This window comes from Ambystoma mexicanum, chromosome 6q, assembly GCF_040938575.1.
Source record: "Ambystoma mexicanum isolate Mex_15411 chromosome 6q, UKY_AmexF1_1, whole genome shotgun sequence".
Taxonomy (NCBI): domain Eukaryota; kingdom Metazoa; phylum Chordata; class Amphibia; order Caudata; family Ambystomatidae; genus Ambystoma; species Ambystoma mexicanum.
In genome coordinates this window covers 313773989-313791803 of record NC_090937.1, presented here as the reverse complement: position 1 = coordinate 313791803, position 17815 = coordinate 313773989, and the positions used below count along the sequence as shown (strand labels likewise).

General features: G+C 43.6%; 1 protein-coding gene across 1 annotated transcript in view; it reads left to right on the top strand.

Moving 5' to 3' along the window:
• The window catches only part of GRIN3A (glutamate ionotropic receptor NMDA type subunit 3A), a 1167194-nt gene that overhangs the window by 1021999 nt on the left and 127380 nt on the right, over positions 1–17815 (top strand). The window contains exon 8 of the mRNA XM_069630814.1: positions 10819–10892. Within this exon, the coding sequence (XP_069486915.1) occupies positions 10819–10892 (74 nt within the window). The remainder of the gene's footprint in view (positions 1–10818; positions 10893–17815) is intronic.

Below are 17815 nucleotides of genomic sequence, written 5' to 3'. Positions count from 1 at the left end.
TCAAATGTCTGGCCTGTTCTTTTGATTTTTAAGTCCAGGAATGTGGCCTCAGTTTTACTTGCCTCCTGGGTGAATTTCAAAAATGGATCTAGTCCATTTACCCATTTGATGAAATCGGCTAAAGTATTCTCATCTCCCTCAAAAAACATGAGGATATCATCTATGCACCTCCACCAGCTAAGGATATTCTTTAAGTAGGGGTTGTTTCCCGAGTAGATATGTTTCTCTTCAAAGGAGGCAACATAGAGTTAGCCAGAGTAGGGGCAAATGTGGCTCCCATAGCTGTCCCAGCTGTTTGTTTGTAGTATGTGTCTTCTATGAGGAAGACATTTTTAGTGAGTGCAATTTCTGTTAATTGCAGAATCAAGTTCGCAGGCATGTCTAGAGTTTCGGTTTTCTCCATTAGGACTTTTTCAACTGCTCTTAATGTCTCTCGTTGAGGGATCCTTGAGTATAAAGACTCTATGTCCATAGTGACAATGTAAAGGTCTGGGTTAGCGGACCATCGAGTTGATGCACCACACCTTACCTTAGAATAATTTATTCTAGGTGGTACCCGCAGGAAGTCACCCTTTGTTAAGGTGTAATTGGCAAGACCATCTTATCGAACAGAGAGCACAAGAGCAATCACAGGTAACATCTTGCTCCTCTAGTATGTAAAGCTACTCTTACCCAATATTGTAGCAGATCATTCCACTCACACCTTTCTCCCATGTCCTTCTTTTTAACCCTACGGAGATTGGGACGCAAGTTGGCATGCCCGTGAGCAACCCAAAGTATCTCTCAAAACCTCCAAGATGTGGAGAACATTGAAGAAATTAAATTGTTACTGAGAATGCATTATTCTCCGTCCTGAAGAAGGCGGCTAGTTTCTAGTACCGCTGAAACCGGTTGACACATTGAAGAAGTTGAAGTGCTGGTGACAACAACTCTGAGACCCTTTATACATTTGAGGAAAGGGCTTGAATAAGTTACACATCATTTTAATCCTATCAAACAGTAATAATACACCCACTGATTGATTGAAAACCTTTTTAAATCTTCATTTTGCTGTCTTTGGCCATTTGGTCTAAACAGCTTTTTAATGATAAGACACACAGACAGGGGACAGTGACATTAAATATCATACTGACCTCCATGAAGTGTGCGTCTAATCACTTAGAATGAGGAAAGTAGTGAGAGAGTTGAGGGCTAGGATCTCTATACTACTTGTAGTCTTCACATCATCACCAATTAGGGTTGAATGTACCACACCGCGAGTGTATGAGATATTCACACACAGGGCTAGAAAATCAACTATAGGGACTTAGACCCAGGAATAAATTGATGTAAATTAATAACTACTGTCTATATTGTGTTATAACTGTCAGGGCAGAGACAGCTAGTGGAAGCCCACTGACTCCCACTGTCATTACCTACTCAAGGGGAAGTGTCATATCAGGGAAAAAAGGGAAGAGCCACCAGGACATGAAGAGGAGTAGGAGGGATTGATCGAACAGTGGAATATTGTTTATTTTTTTATTTGTTTTATTTGTATAGTACAGTTGACAAGTTAATCAACTTTTAATACAAACCAACATTTAATCCAATAAAAAAGAAAAATGCAATCTTTAAATAACACAAAACATCATTTTTCTAAAATCTGTAAAATCTCTCGAATACTTTTTCCAGAATTTAGTGAAGGGACTAATGCATCCTTCCTTTTGACCACAAATTAAAATGTCCCACAGATGTTCAGGTGCAGTAGACATATCAAGACCAGCAGCCAGTGGTAGAAGTGTACCGAAAAAAGTAGTGGAACTGTGGTCTTGGCAGGGGAGAATGCAGGAGGAAGCATAGTTCAATATGTAACAAGGTGTTGCAGCCGAGGCATTGAAATAGTCTAAGTGACTCGTAACTGAGGCTACTATTAAAACTTTACACTTGCCCAGGGACATGAAAGGACAAATATTATGTGTAGAATGGTGAATGTTTGGTCGTAAAAAGTAGAGGAATGGTCAACAGAAAAAAACAAAGTAGTGGAATACCGCTCCCAATCGTTCCAGCTCACTTATATCACTGCCAACGGCTCTGATTAACCCTTTGCATAAAGCAAACAATGCAGGATATTCGAAAAGAAGGTGAGGTACAGGCTCCAAAAGGATATCTCCACAGAGACGACACTCCTGGGAATCTTTAACCACCCTCCAGTGATCTCTAAAGTTTTAACAGAATTGAATTTAAGTCTCAAATAATCCCACACCATGGAATTACCAATAACATGATTTATGTATAGAGGTGAATGCCTCTTTTCCAATATATAAGGTATAAACCATTGTCCAGTTGTTTTAGTAGCTAAATTATCAAGCAACTGATCAGTAATAAAAGTTCTTAATACAATCTTCATGGTTCGTTTAAAGGAAGCAAATGTCATAACGGAAACATCATCCCACGCTATTGAGTGCAACTTGGCAAACACCTGCTTTATTTGTGCCAAAACACTTGACTGCATAAAATATATTTTACTAGAGAAACCCTCAAACAACCAACCCATTAGGGAATATTTATGTGAATGGAACAATTTCCAATAAAGAGTTAAACTATTCAGCATTACATGTTCTCTAATTGGAAAAATATTAAACTCAAAATAAAACATTTCAACTCATGTGAAAAGAGGCAAACTAAGGATTCTCTTTAATATCTCCATGTCTTGCAGGCATTCTAGCCCCAAACCTCACCTGTATAAACAATGACCATCAAGATTTTGGTCCAATACAATTTAGTCAAAATTCCAACAGAATAGCCCCCTCCTTTATTAGAAAATTAGCCAATACCACCAACAACTTGAGCAGTTCTTGTCTTTAATCGATCTAGATGGGCAATTCCATTAAGTTTAATATCCAGAGTGATGCAAAAATAGTGTGGAACTACCTCAATAATCTCCCCATTCATCTGCCAGTTTGATCTAACAGCCTTTTATTGTCAATAGTCAAATACCATAATTTTTGTTTTGGAGGTGTTTACCTTCAGTGGATTGGAGCCCAAATATGCATAAAGATTACTTAAAGCAGACTGAAGGCCACCAGGGGTTAGATCACACGAGGCAATATTGTCAGCATAATCCATCCATTGTAGTAACTCCACGCCTAATTTAGAAAGAATACAATTACGGTCAACCAGGGCTTTACCCATTTTGGATAGATAGAGATTAAACAACACAGGGGTTAACATACAGCCTTGTTTGACTACCTTGTGTGTGTCAATTCAGCTGGAGGCCTACCTGTTGCCTTCGAGCTACACCTAAACCCTAGTCTGATCGTGCAGCATTATAATAATTTTAAGCAAACCAGGGGGGATTCCCCGGCTGACCAGTTTCCTCCACAATCTTGCTCTATCAACAGTGTCAAATGTTGCACTATAATTAATAAAAGCAACATAGACAGGTCTGTTTTGTATTAACCATGACTATTGCACATTGGTGACTAAAGCCTAGAGCATTAATTGTGGTTCTGCAGCCTTTTACGGTAACCTGTCTGGTTCAGCGGAATAATATTCTCAACCTCAGCCCAATGGCACAGCTCCTCGATGAGTACCCGGGCAAAGATTTTGGCTGGAGTATCAACCATTGCCAACAGACGATAATTATGGAGATCAGCTTATGCACCTTTCTTTAGCACAGTGACCAGAATACTATCATGCCAAGACAGAGGGATACTCTGACACGAGGAAATACACATAAAAACTGGTGTAGCACATCTGCCCAGAGAGAAGCGTCTTTTTTTATTAACAAATTGCAGATGACATCAGGGCCTGGTGCTCTGGAAGATTTGCTAAACTTAATCAGCTTTCGAATATTGTCTCTTTTTGTTTGTGTAAATCCAAACTCCCAAATCAGAATCAACAATGTGCAGATCCAGTTAGTTTCCCCCCATTGAGCTGGTAATATGAGCAATCCAAGCCGGTTCCGAAACTTCATTAATATCAGGGTTGGATGAGTGATTACCATTAATTATGCTCCAAAATGTGTGGGAGTCGTTTGTCAATGTGGTGGGGACCAGGTCTCGCCATTGCTTACATTTGACCTCGTACCAGTGCAGTTTAAACCCTTTTGCATATTTGCTCTTAATTATCTTATGCCCTATGGCATACTGTAATGGGTCATCTGCGGAACGTGCCAATGCTCTTAACTCTTTATGATTGTACCTTTTTTAGTTTTAATATCCTTATCAAAAGAGAATGTCGATGTTTTTTATTTTGACCAATGGCCCTCCTTGTGTTACTCATTGTTCGAGGCAAAATGCTATCTTTGATAAGTGCTAAACAACATTCATATGTCTTTAGAATGGAGCCTCTCAGCTGAGTGTTGGTATCGAGTACAGACATGCGCTCAACAGAGACAAAATCTTCAAATATCCTTTGCGCCATCAGAAGCGGCGTCTATTTTGTGGAGGTCCAAATGACCCGATTTAATGCAGGGTTAAAGAAAAGTAACCCAAAGGCAGAAACCCCAGGATTAAGACCTCCAGGTCAAGCTAATAAAAATAGGAAAGTGATCACTCTCTGATTGATGGAATCAGTGATCATAGAGAGCAAGTTTGCACCAAACATGTAGTCAATAATGCTGGCACTTTTCTTAGAGGTCCTAGTAAACTGGGGTGGATGATCAGAGGGCCGTACACAATTGATCATATGAAATCCAGAAGAGTATAGCAAGGTAGCGCACCTGTTTCCACACGAGCAAGCACAATCGAGCCTAGAATCTTGGCCCACAGAAAAAGAAGAAGTAATATCTTCTCCAAACCCAACCACACTTGTATTTCTAGGTATATTTCTAGGGATTTTGGAGTTAAAGTCTCCACACACCACTGTTGGTAAAGTGCAGTTCGTGTTGCTAATTAACCCCTCCATCTCCTTAAGAACAATGGTGTGCGCCTCTACGTAAGGAGGATCGTATATATTGATGAGAAAGATTTCACTTCCCCCGTCAATATGTGTCATTCTGAATCACAGGGAATTTCATTCAAAGATAAGGATTGCTTCACAGCTAAAATCAAACCCCCTTTAGCTCCAGCAGCAGTAACTTTGACCGCTAGTTTATTAATGATATTCCACCCATCCAACACATAGGGCTCTATCAGCCAGGTCTCCTGTAGCATGACAATTCTAACGTTGTCAATGTGATCCAGGAGACCATCATGTTCATACAAACGATGATCCCCTTGAGTGTTCCAACATATCAATAAGATCACTGGACTAGGAACATTGTTGCTTTCTCTGGCTCACCATCCCGGCCAACCATTCCCATTGATACTCATTTCCCTCTGAGTCTTGCCTACTAGCACCTAGACCCTTTAGGACATTATGCCGATCCCAATGGCCATCACTGGGTGTCAAGGCTAAATGCACAGCAACAGAAGACTGTTTAACAGAATGGTTTATTCTTGCAGTCGCCTCATGCCGTGTTTGTACTCGTTTGATGCTGCCAGCACATTTGAGTTATTTTTCTTCCATCGCAGTGTGCTCATAACTAAGCCAGAAAAATTGATGGCTATGTTCAATAATATAATCAGTCATGATTTCCGCAAAAAAGTAAACCACAGAAGTTGCAAACATCTCATCCTCACATTATTTAACTATAAGAATATCAGTACTTGTGATAATTCGTAGTGGGATGATAGATTGGAGCAATTCCATGACATGCGAACGGTTCAAATAATCATACCAATTAGAACGAAAAAGGCTCTGGACATGTTGAATCTCAGTAAGTGGGCGTACATCCGCCTGGACCTCAACAGTCTAAGTCTTACAATCAGGTACAGAAACAAACTTGCAAGTCACTGAGGGATGAACAATGTGAGTTGAAAACCAGTACTTAAGATTGTATACTGGCCCGCCTCAGAGTAGCGCTTAGTACTATAAGTGCCAGCTATTCAGGGGTTACTTCCTCCCCGACCCTTCTTTCGACCTGTCTTCATCAGGTAGGTCGACCGTGTTCTTTCTCATGATGAGTTACACTGTAGGGAACCTGTTCAGTAGTCACTTCATTGCTATTCGCCGTCTCACACTTATCCTCGACCTCAAGTAAGAATGATGTTTGGACAGCACACGTATACTGAAATGCTGGCCTCCCATGATGCTGTTTTCCTGTGCTTATGGTACTGCATTTCTTTTTTATTCTTATCAGGCAAGGGGACAGTAATACTATCTGCAGCGTCGGTGCCCTAAGGAACAATTTGAGTCGCAGATAAGCACTGCCTTACTGGCTGACTTTTTCCATTATTTCCAGTTTCTGGTTCTGTCCTAAATACTTTATTTTGTCTACGCTTATTGGAATACATGGTAGCCCAGTGAATAAATGTATGCATTTTCTGTGCCTACCATTCAACAGAATCAGCTGATTATGTTTCAGGTAGAGATGTCAACACGCACACACCCCCTCATTCAGGTTAGTTGAAGGGTTGCGCAAAGTAGACGCAATACTAGCATTAATTCTCTCGAGGCTAATAGAGTGATTGCACAGAATAGTCTCAAGAAGAGACAAACAACCAGAATTTTTAGCAATCTCACTATCCTATTTCTCAAGACATTTTAGAATGACATCAGATCTAATGAGTAATTGTGCTAATAAAGACTGTAAAACCAACCCCAAACATGGAGGATGAGTCACAACTCATGGTGCTGTCATGTGGTGAGGGAGGAGTGAGTCTGCAGATAATAAGCTTGAGTTCTCTGTCGCCTCGATGACTCCAGAGCTGGTGAATCCATTAGACTCGGCTGAGGCGTACACATCAACACGAGCCTCCACCTGGTTAACTATAGCAGTGGCAAGAGCCATTGACGTAGAAAAGTCAATGGTAGTAGTAACGGATTCACTCCCCCCCCCACCCCACATTCAACCATCTAGTCGTCCAAGGCATTCACCAAAGACGGATCCAAAACCGAAGCCACTTTTGCCGGCAAAGTGACAGCACTCACACCACGTCTGGAGTTCCCAGAAAGTTCTGACACTGGCCCTGCTGATCCCGACTCAGGGCCAGAGCAGGCTCACAAGAATTGGGACAAAAACGTTGAGTGGAATATTGAAAAGAGAAAGAGGTGATGTCAGACACGGGCATAGGGGCAGTGTTGTGGGCCTTATTGATAAGGAATCCCACACGTCCCACATTATTAACAGGTCACGGAGAATGGGAGATGTGGGAGATGGTAGCAGAGTTAGTGTGGAGAGCTTTTAGCAGAGTCATGATGGGAGATCCAGGTTTCTGTGATAGCAAGAAGTAAAATGTAAGGGTGAAAAGGTCAAAGTGGTCAGTAACGCAGGAAGTCTTGTTGCAGAGGGATTGTGCTTTCCAGTGGACAAGTGACAGAGTGATAGCAGGTGGGAAGAGGAGCAGGAGGTGTCTGTTAGGTGAGGGGGATAAACAAGGTTTGATATCCTGGAAGAATGTGAACATCTTTTTTTAAAGATGCAGTTACATGGGGCAAGGAGAAAGATGGGGTGGCGGAGATTGATGCAGGAGTTACACCAATTTGAGGCTGAAAGCTATCAGAGAATGGAAGGAAATGAGGGAGTAAAAGGCAGAATGGGGTAAGGTCAAGATGCACTATGTAGGGTATAAGAAATAGGCAAGTGAAGACAATGAAGAAAGGGTGCACCGAAGAGAGAGAGGGGGTAGAGGGGTAGATGGGTGAGTGAAAAGGACATGGGTGGATGTCTGGCTATGAAGAAGCAGGTATAGGTTCTGAGTTGAGCTAGAATGGGGCCATATTTATCAAAGAGACGGTTCAAAGGCCCAAACATCAATTTTCCTTGATCCTTTGAGGTAACAGATGACGCGCAGTGAAAGATAGTCAATGGAGGGAAGGATTCCTATGCGTGAAACCAGAAGTCAGGTAAAGGGTGAGCTCAGCAAAGTACTGGCTTTAGCAGGGGGTCTGACCCAAAGCCCTTTCCAATAAGTACACAGAAATTATGTCCCCACCAGGAACGATTTAGAGCTGTCTACTAATTAAGACAATTGCTATCCAGAAAAATGATGGTATAACCCGCTGAGGTTATACTTAAGCAACCAAACAAATCAAATGCAACACATATATTGTTAAATAAATCTAGTGCACAGTTAATGTACAGTGAAAAGTTTATTTTATAAATATATTGTCTCATATATGAATTGAAAACAACTAAATAATAATGCAAACAAAAAAATGCACAGACTTATACAGTCATACATGAAGCCTCCATACCATAAGGTGAGGTTTCACCAGTTTGCTCACACACACACCTATTATGTCTCATATGGTTGTCTGCACGCCGGATGTAGCCCCCCGTACCATGAGGTGAGGCTTTGCTAGTCTGTATACACACAACAATTTTTCTGTAATTGCTGTGCATGTTCTTGCACTTCACTAATGTTATATGTACCTTCTGTAACTAGCACCCTGATGCCCAAGGTTTTGGTTAGGGTGACCATATTTAAAAAGTAAAAAACCAGGACCGGGCAAAACATAAAAGTAGGACTAACTCCTGAAAGTAGCTGTCAAGGCACTACACTGTTTAAACACATTTATATCGCGTTTGGAGAAGAAGGGGTTTTAAGTGGTTTTACATACTGTTTAAGTGTCACTGTTTAAATAAATACGTTACAATTAACTTATCACAAACTATCACTATCTTAAGTTGAAAAATGCAGCATTTCTTCTGTTCGAGATTGTGCATTCCTGCCTGCCAGCCATGAAGACCTACTACAAAAAACCGGGATCACTGCAGTTTCCAATGGGAACATAATCTTGAGGAACAAGGACAGAGCACCAAATACCAGGACAGTCCCTGCAAACCGGAACCTCTGGTCACCCTAGGTTTGGTGTGCTGAAAGAAATGCAAAAATAAATAATTCCATAAATCTGCAGCTATTAACTACCTCGCTGCATTGCTTTGGCTTTGTTATAATTTAAGGCCACATTGGTGCCTCAGAGTGTTTTTCCCAACTGTAAGGCAAGCGGGAGGGCCCAAACATCATTTTGAAATGGCCCCCCATAGGCCCTGTTACATCTTCACCTTGCTCTGTTGCCAGGAACGTTCCCTTCAGGTGAACGGATGGATAGGTTGGGAAATGTTAGTTCTATCCTGCCCCTCTTCTCCCAGAAAGTGTTGCGTAACGTGGCTCGGCAGTTTATCGACGATGTCACAGAGTTCTGTGCAATCAGGGCAGTTTCTAGTCCATTTGGTGCCCAGGACGAAACACTAGGAATGCGCCCCCACCCACACCCCATCCCGCGTGCCACTCCCACCACACCCCGCGTGCCACTCCCACTGCACCCCGCGCGCCACTCACACCACACCCCGCGTGACACTCCCACTGCACCCCACGCGCCACTCACACCGCACCCCACGTGCCACTCCCAAACTACATCGTTCAGCAACTCCTACCCAAAGTCAAACAGTCCGTCACACAAAGAATGCATTGCCATTTGCAACGGTGGGCCACTTTTTAATTGGTGCCCAAGACAATTGTATGCCCCAGTCCCACTTAGGCTGCAGATAATGAAGACTGGGCACACCAAGAGACCATGAATATGGCACAGGATGCAATATATACAACCAACAAAGAACACAAGATGCTGAAGGGGGTTTGGAGGCAACCTAAGCCAAAAGGGCAATGACAAGGAGACACCTGAACCCAATAATCAATCACTTTAAAATTCTTTCAATGGGAATCAAGTGTATGCTTTGATACAGCAAAGTCTGACTTGTTATAAGGATACATGGACCCGGATTATTTATTTATTCATGCAATGTTTGTCGGGTACCTGTATATTTATGTATGCAATGCTTGTCGGATGCAGATATCCCACAAACATTGCATAAATAAATAAATTATCCGTGTCCATGTACCCGACAAACATTGCATGAATAAATAAATAAACCGGGTCGTGGCTTAAAGAATATTTACTCAGCAACACTGGTCAAAACTATTATCAGCATGATGAAGCAACTCATCCCCAGTGCCATGGAAGTGGTTTAAAGTGTAATTGATATAAGTTTGGCAAAGAAGAAGCATGAAAGAAATAGCTCTGCTTTTAACGATTATTTTGGCCATTTTCTGGGCTTGCAGGGACGCACCATGGGCCGAAACGGGTCTCCGTTTGTACCGTGTCGGGGCCAACGGTACGTTCCTGCAAGGCACGCCAACTCCCCACAGCCCACTGCACCTCCCCTCCCATCATGATGCCAGCAAGAAACCATTCAGTGATAAATGGCCCACAATTAGCAGTTTCCTGCCGGCATTGTGATGGGAGCGGCTGCTCTTAGCTGCAGGAGGACCTCAAGTGTTTTCATTGTTGTGCATTTACCGCCACCCCCCCGCGCAAAAGTGGTCAAAATGAGCCTCTGACTCATGTAATGTCAGGGCAGCGCCAGCACCTGACACGCGGAACTTTTCCCACAGAAATGCAACGCCCCACAAACTGGGGAATTTGATCCCCTTCAGAGGCTCTAGGGACCGAGACAATTGCGCCCCCGGGGGCTATTGCACCCCGGGCAGCTGCCCGCCTTGCCCGGGCCAAGAAACTGACCTGTTTGCAATCCGTCCGCCAGAGGCTCAAATCAATTGTAGTGTCCAACTGAAGTGCAGCCTTGAACCCTTCAGGCTGAAAGAGTTAAATGTGCATCCCTGAGGCATATTTAGGCGATATTTTACTCTTTCGAAAGTGCAGGAATGAAGGACGTATGCATATAATAACATACATGTAAACGAGGAAGGTTTATATTATCGACAGCTAAAAACAGAAAAGTTTCCGTTTTGATACTTTCTTTGAAACGTTTTGTTTCTATCTTTCTTGCAGAGATTGCATCGAGCTCTAAATACGTCATTTAATGAGGAACAATTTCAGCAGAAAGTGAAACGATTAGAAAGCAGGTAAACAATCTCAATATGTTATACATGTTTCCATTGGTTGACATTAAAGCTCCAGAATGTGCTTCACTCCGTGTATAAATCATCACCTGATGGTATGTTACTGATGGCGACACGTTCTGCAGTGCAGCTAAAGTTTACATGTGCTTGATTAGATTACCTCTTGTTGTCCATGGGGGGCGGGCGTGGGGGCGAAGGGGTGGTCGGGCTTTCTGCCTGACTGCAGATGGAGAGGGCAAGCGCGTGTGCAAGAGAAAGAGGAGAGGTCAGGAGGTGGAGCGAGAGAAAGAGAGGGTGGAAGTGATACACAGGAAGAGAGATGAGGAGGCGGAAGTGATACAGAGAGGGCGAAAGAGATTATTCTAACCCAATTTAACATGCTATAAGCGGCCATTTCGCATTTTATCTAGGTAGTATCTGGTGTCGTTATTGATCTTGCAATGAAAACGCAATATAGGTCACTTCTGAAACACATCGCAGCGCGCGCCGATGCTTCCAATCCCATCCTTACTTGCTTGTTTCCTGCTCATAATTCATAGCTCTCAACCATTTCTGTTGCAAAGGCGGGTGAAATCACCCGATTTTGTTTTTGGCGGGTGAGACGCCCATTGGAATTAATGGGCGTGCAGGAGGCTTGGCGGGTGAGTCCGCCCTTTACAGGGCGGGTGACACCCGCCAAAAGCGTGTGAGTTGAGAGCTATGCATAATTGCCAAGTATCTGCACTGTGGTAATTGGGATCCCACAGCAGGACCAACATATACTCTTAATGCAGCAGCAAAGAAGCTGACAGAGGCAGGCCGAGTGCCTGTATTTCATTCTTTCCATATTACCACGGAGAGGGCCAAATTGTTTCATTTATTATTAACAATGCTGTCTACTGGCCTCTTCTGTCATTAACAACCAGCTGATGTCCAGAAAGGTCGCAGATGGGGGTGAAACGAAAAGACAACTAAGGAAGGGTGAAGGCAGAGCAGGAACTAAAGTGATAAGGGATAAATGCGGGTTAAGGGCTACCGGAAATGTCAAGCGGAGGGCAACTGGTCATGTGGCATCCCCTGTGAGATAACACCTGATAACATACAGCCACTGCTCACTTGATCACGCTTGGAGATGCCATGAAATAACGATTCACCACTGAAAAACGAATGCTGAATTACTTGCCTATCATAATCTCGAAAGTAGGTGCTCATATAAATGAAGCTGAGCCTCTTCCCAGATAATGCTGTCTGTGATTATTATTAAATCTAAGGGCATCCATTCTAAAAGGAATCACCCAACGTTGCCGGAGCGCTATCCGTTGCAGCAGGGTGTGTGTTGTGTGTCCTCTTAGACTGTATTTCAGAAGGCCACGGATCATCAATGATAAAGGGGGCAAGTGCATACCACCCACTCTTGTACACCCACTAGAACACGTGACAGGCCTTTTGGACCCTGCATGCCACCCTCACTTGCCCTCCCTACCCTCCTGTACCTGAATAGCCCAATAGTGAAATTGGCACTTTGACTGATTCCGGAGGTAAGTGGGAGTGCTGGAGGATGGTGGGCATTGGAAACATCTCAGGTGCAATTAGTGATCTACTGTTTGGTGCCCTACTTCCTCTGCCCCTTTTAGAGTGACCGATCGGCCATTGCCGCTGGGCACCACTCAACGTGGAATGCCCTTACAACCACATTTGAAATGTCCCGTTTTAGGTGCTCATGGTTTTTAAGCCCCTCTCATGCGCTACGCCCTTTTAAACACGTGTGAAACAGAGCTCTGTTGCTTTCCATCTATTTTTGTGCTTTATTAACCGCATTCACATATACATATTTTGTCCTGCGTGAAAATAAAAATGTCAGTACCATTTTCCGTGAAACCTCCTGATGCAACTTTAATGCCCTTCTAGTAATATGGTGGTGGTCACAATTATACCTTCTACTGTGTTTCTGGATCCCTTGTAAACAGTTTCCCAAAAAACACACCACCACCAAAATATGGCAAAACAATTAGTTTGTGAAAATAGTAAAAGGAATGGTGTGATCTTCACTCAGAAAACGATACTAACATATAGTAAATTCACGGGTGCAAATTGTACTACTGGCTATTTCCCTGCAAGCAAAGCAACTGCTACTTTGAATAGCCAAGCAGCAGGGACATTCTTTGTGGGTCGCCGGGCATCACCCCTGCGACCACTGAGCTACTCCTTACTACCCACGTGGTCTTCCTTGCTACCCCTAAAAGAAAAAGAACATGTAAGCACATGAGCTGTGGCCAGCACCATGTGGCTCTTTGCTTCTAGAGTGGCTGGCTTTCTTGTCACGCCTCTTAAAAAAAAACAGGGGGTTCCACAAGTGTAACACTTTGAGCAGTGACCCGAATAACAAATAGTCTTTCTGGATTATTATACAATAATTGCTACACTCATTAAAGGTTTATTTCAGGCACACTTCAGGCGGTGAGTCACTGATTTAGTCTGTTCTTAAACACCACAAAATCACAATGCTGACACAAATGTGCAAAAGCATTTAGAATATAATAGGCATCCATTTCGGAGTACGTATTTTGTTTTTCACAATTTGCAATTATAGCATGTTTTTTTCTGCCATTGTCCCTGTTACGATAATCACAAGACATTCTATCTCAGTGTCCTCGGTCACTTGACAAAAACCTTGTGCCTAAAAGCTTGTGTACAGTGTAGAAGTGTTTGACCATAGCACATACAGTGGCCCTTTATTTCATTGTGCCACAATTAATGCTTTCTTGTAATGTGTCTATATTTCCTATCTCCATGGCATGCTGTTCAGGATGTTTGTTTGCATGTATGAAGTAACGAGTGCCCAAAGCACAGTTATGAACACTCGCATTGATATGCATCTTGCTAACCTCTGTAGGGGAGGAGTGGTCCAAAAAACCCTCCTTGCCTACATCCCCTCCCCAGGTGAGGGCCATGGCTCATTGGGCATCCCCTCAGACCACCCAGGACCAGGTTGTGGAGGGTTCACCTGCTGAAGACATTGCCCACACGTATTGAATTTAGCTAGGCCCAGAAACCATTTTTGCCTATCAAAGATGGTGTGAGCTCAGCGCACTGTAGCGCGGCCCCCACCCTCGGAGAGTTTCAACTATCCCTGTCGCCGCAGCACCTTGGCAGATCCGCTGTGAGCCCGTTCCCACGAACAAAACGGACATGAGCTAGCATAAGATACTAACACTGTAACATTTCACCGTCCACAGTGTATCACTGCTCCCAGCATGACCCGGTCAGCGAGGCCTGGGTGATGGGGAGAACTGTAGAATGGTCATTCGATGAAAGCAGAAAAATACCCAAATACGAATGTCAAAAACTTTGTAATACGTGTATCCTTTCCATAAAACTACTTCTACTAAAGAAACCTGTAAAATTGTGTAATCATTGTATGAAACGCATGTTTACATGGCACCAGCAATGGAGGACCCACACCCCTGCAGGGATGTGCAAATGATAAAAAGCATTCCGGGGGATTATTCTCTATATGTATCATTGAAAACCGTACACCCCGCGGTCCCGCGCCATAACTGAACTCATGCTGCTAGAGTGCAGGGGAGGACGAATGCAACTGTACATAAGGCTCGGGTGAAAAGACGCGGGCAAATGTGCCAGTCATGTAATATATATATCTACAGCCCTTATATGCCATTACCGCCGCAGACAATGGCGGGTCTCGTTCTCTATGCTCCACCAACCACACTACTACCTCGCGTATTGCAAATAAATATGCATATTACTAAATGCCGTAATTGTTAAAATATAATGTACTAGTAAAGTGCTTAGACTGACTATATTCGAGAGACATGTAGTGAGTTGAAATGTATGTTTTCAAGTGATCCAAATGAGTATTATAAGAATGTTCAAATGTTTATGATGTTCTCATTAATCGTCGGCAACACACGAGAAAAATACCTTTGTGAATATGTGCAAGGCCACCCCCCCCCAACCCTGCAAAGTGTGCCAAATAAGAGAGGTAAGGCCTGCGCCACGCTGCTCCACCTCCCCCAACTAGGCTGGAGCCGCTTCAAAGATTTGTAGTCCCCGCTACAGCACCCAAGGCCACGGCCTGCCACCTGCATTATTTACAGCCCAGCAGTAAACCTCCGCTTGAATACACAAATCCAAGGCGCCCCCTCGTAAACCCCACAACCCCCCGGAACACCTCACACTTATGATCCGGTGCAACGAAAACACCCAATACTGCGGCAACACACAACAGCCCATTCATAATAACTTCAAACGAGACAGAAAGACATGTACTGCCCGTCCCATGCCCAGAGACTTAGCTCCACGACCTATGGTACCGGTCAAACAGGACACTGGTAACCATGCACGGATAAATCACCATCAAACCCCTCACAAGGTGCATTCCTCCTGTGTTGCATTAACCTGTAGAATAACCTATTGATAGATTTACTAAAGGAGATAACATTGCAATGACTGAATGACTGTGGTGTGCATGGCATAGGGCAAATAAGTCAGGAAAAGACATTCATCTCTGACACTGGCCACAATGGCACAACAACACCGCCCGGATGAACTCAGCTGACCTGCCAGGCCCAGCCCAACCCACGAGGTTGACCAGTGACGTCCTCCAGCCAAGGCCAACCACATCGCAGCAGCACCTATAGCTAGTCATCGCCACCCAATCCCATTGAACTTGTGCCCCTTATAGTATATAGGTACTGATGACGTTTTTTGTAAATAAATACGCCTGTCTTTGCTATTGTCAGACAGAGCGCTCTCGGAGTTTGCAGAGTTCTTTGCATGCCCTATTCTGATTGATAAACTCCCATTTAAGCTCACCCGCACTCTGTCTTGGCTTTATTCCCGACTTGGGAGAGTCCGTCATTGTCTCTCATTGCGGGGAGGATCGTGCTGGTTGGGGACGCTTGCCTTCACCTCTGAAGCCTGAAAAGTAGATCCACGCAGGCTTTACATGTGGCCTACAAGACACTAGATCTGCAGATGAACTGGACTGCTGATAAATCTCATTATCAGTTTAATGGTATCCACTAAAGAGTGTTATCTGATTTCTGACTTTGAGAACATTAAGGCATGTAATTGCTCATTTGACTATAGCCGGTAAACTAGTTATAGCCGGTAAGATAGCTCAGTGGGTTTAGCACTCGCTGCTGGTATGTGTGTGTGATCTGCAGGTTCGAATCCAGGCAAAACCAACTCAACCTTTTATTTTTCTGAGGTTGATAAATGAGTACCAACACAGGTTGGGTGATATAGTATGTGTATTTGTTCTAACCAAAACGCTTAAGCATAAGTGCTATTCACTAACATATCATTTGGCCTTGGACGTCTGCTTACATTCTCAGTAATTTGGTAATATGGGCCTGTACACAATGATATTAATGATACAAATGGTGATCCATTCTTGTATGAAATGTATATCACATTACAGTGATATTGTAACCATATTTTTGGTAGTGTACTTAGGAACAATGCTGTGTGATGATACTTCCTGTTTTGTCAAGGGGTGAGAGGTTGTGTTCCATCACTTCCTGTGATGTCACTTAGGGGGTGGGGTCAAATTACATCACTTTCTGTGATGTCATCAGAGGTCAAGCTTCATGAGATGTTACATCCGCCACCCCTGGCATTTTGGTGAAATGGCGTCCTTGACATGCAGTGATCAGTACATACAGAGGGACTGCCCCTAACATTTTCAATAGATCATCCCAGACAAGTTGAAGTTCTTCATGCTTCTTGTGCCATTTCTTACCTCTCTCAATGACCTTGGCGACACTGGGTGGCCACAGCAGTGTGCTCAACTGTTTTTCCTGGTTCTTATTAGTCTCTTTGGAGTGGCGATAGCCACCCGTTTGTCACAGATATTCCAGTTCCCTGAAGCTTTCAGGGTTGACAGTATGTGAGGTTTTGACACGTATATAGTCTGTATGTGCTGGTTTTACATAGCACAAGTGTAGGTGTGACCCAACAGAGAGTGTACACGGGGATACAGTAATAAGATAAGCATTTATTTAGAAGAATATACTACTAAGGGTGCAGTCGGGAGGACATGAGTCTAAGGGGTACAGAGGGACACAGGTTCAGTGGCAAAGGTAGACCCAGGGTGGAAACACAATTAATGTCATTACGACACCAATAGATGGAGCCTTTTCATATGGCCCAGCAGAGATGGGGCACCTATGTTCCACGCAGGTTCTGAATGGCACGTGGCTTTATCCCATTCCTTCTATGTAGCAAAATTCAGCCGTCCCTGATGCTCTAAACGTTTGCACGCACTAAACTTGTGTTGTGGTTTTAGCCGGGGCATTGACTCTTGGGCTGCAGCCAGACAATTGTGATCATCGTAATGCTGGAATTCAGGTGATACTGACATACTTTCAATGAGGTGTGGCAGAACTAGAGGTTGTATTCACTCAGGCTTCCATGTTTCAATAACAGTGTTTGGTCTATGGCTCTCTGTCTCTAGAGCAGGGTAGTCGAACTCCAGGCCTCAGGGCAGGATCCATGCCAGGCTTTCAGGATACCCCTCATTAATTTTCATGTGGTACATTTGCATACAATGACTCTAAATATATGCACACTTTTCCTCATGTATTATAATGACGGATATTGAAGGCAAGCGTCCCCAGATAGCACGATCCTCCCCACAATGAGAGACAAAAATGGACTCTCCCAGGATGGGAATAAGGCCAGGACAAAGTGCGGGTGAGCTTAAATGGGAGTTTATCAATCAAAATAGGGCATGCAAATAACTCTGCAAACTCCGAGAGCGCTCTGTCTGACAATAGCAAAGACAGGCGTATATATTTACAAAAAACATCATAAGAACCTACATGCTATAGGGGGCACAAGTTCGTAGGGATTGGGTGGCGACGACTAGCTATAGGTGCTGCTGCGATGTGGTTTGCTCTGGCTGGAGGACGTCACTTGTT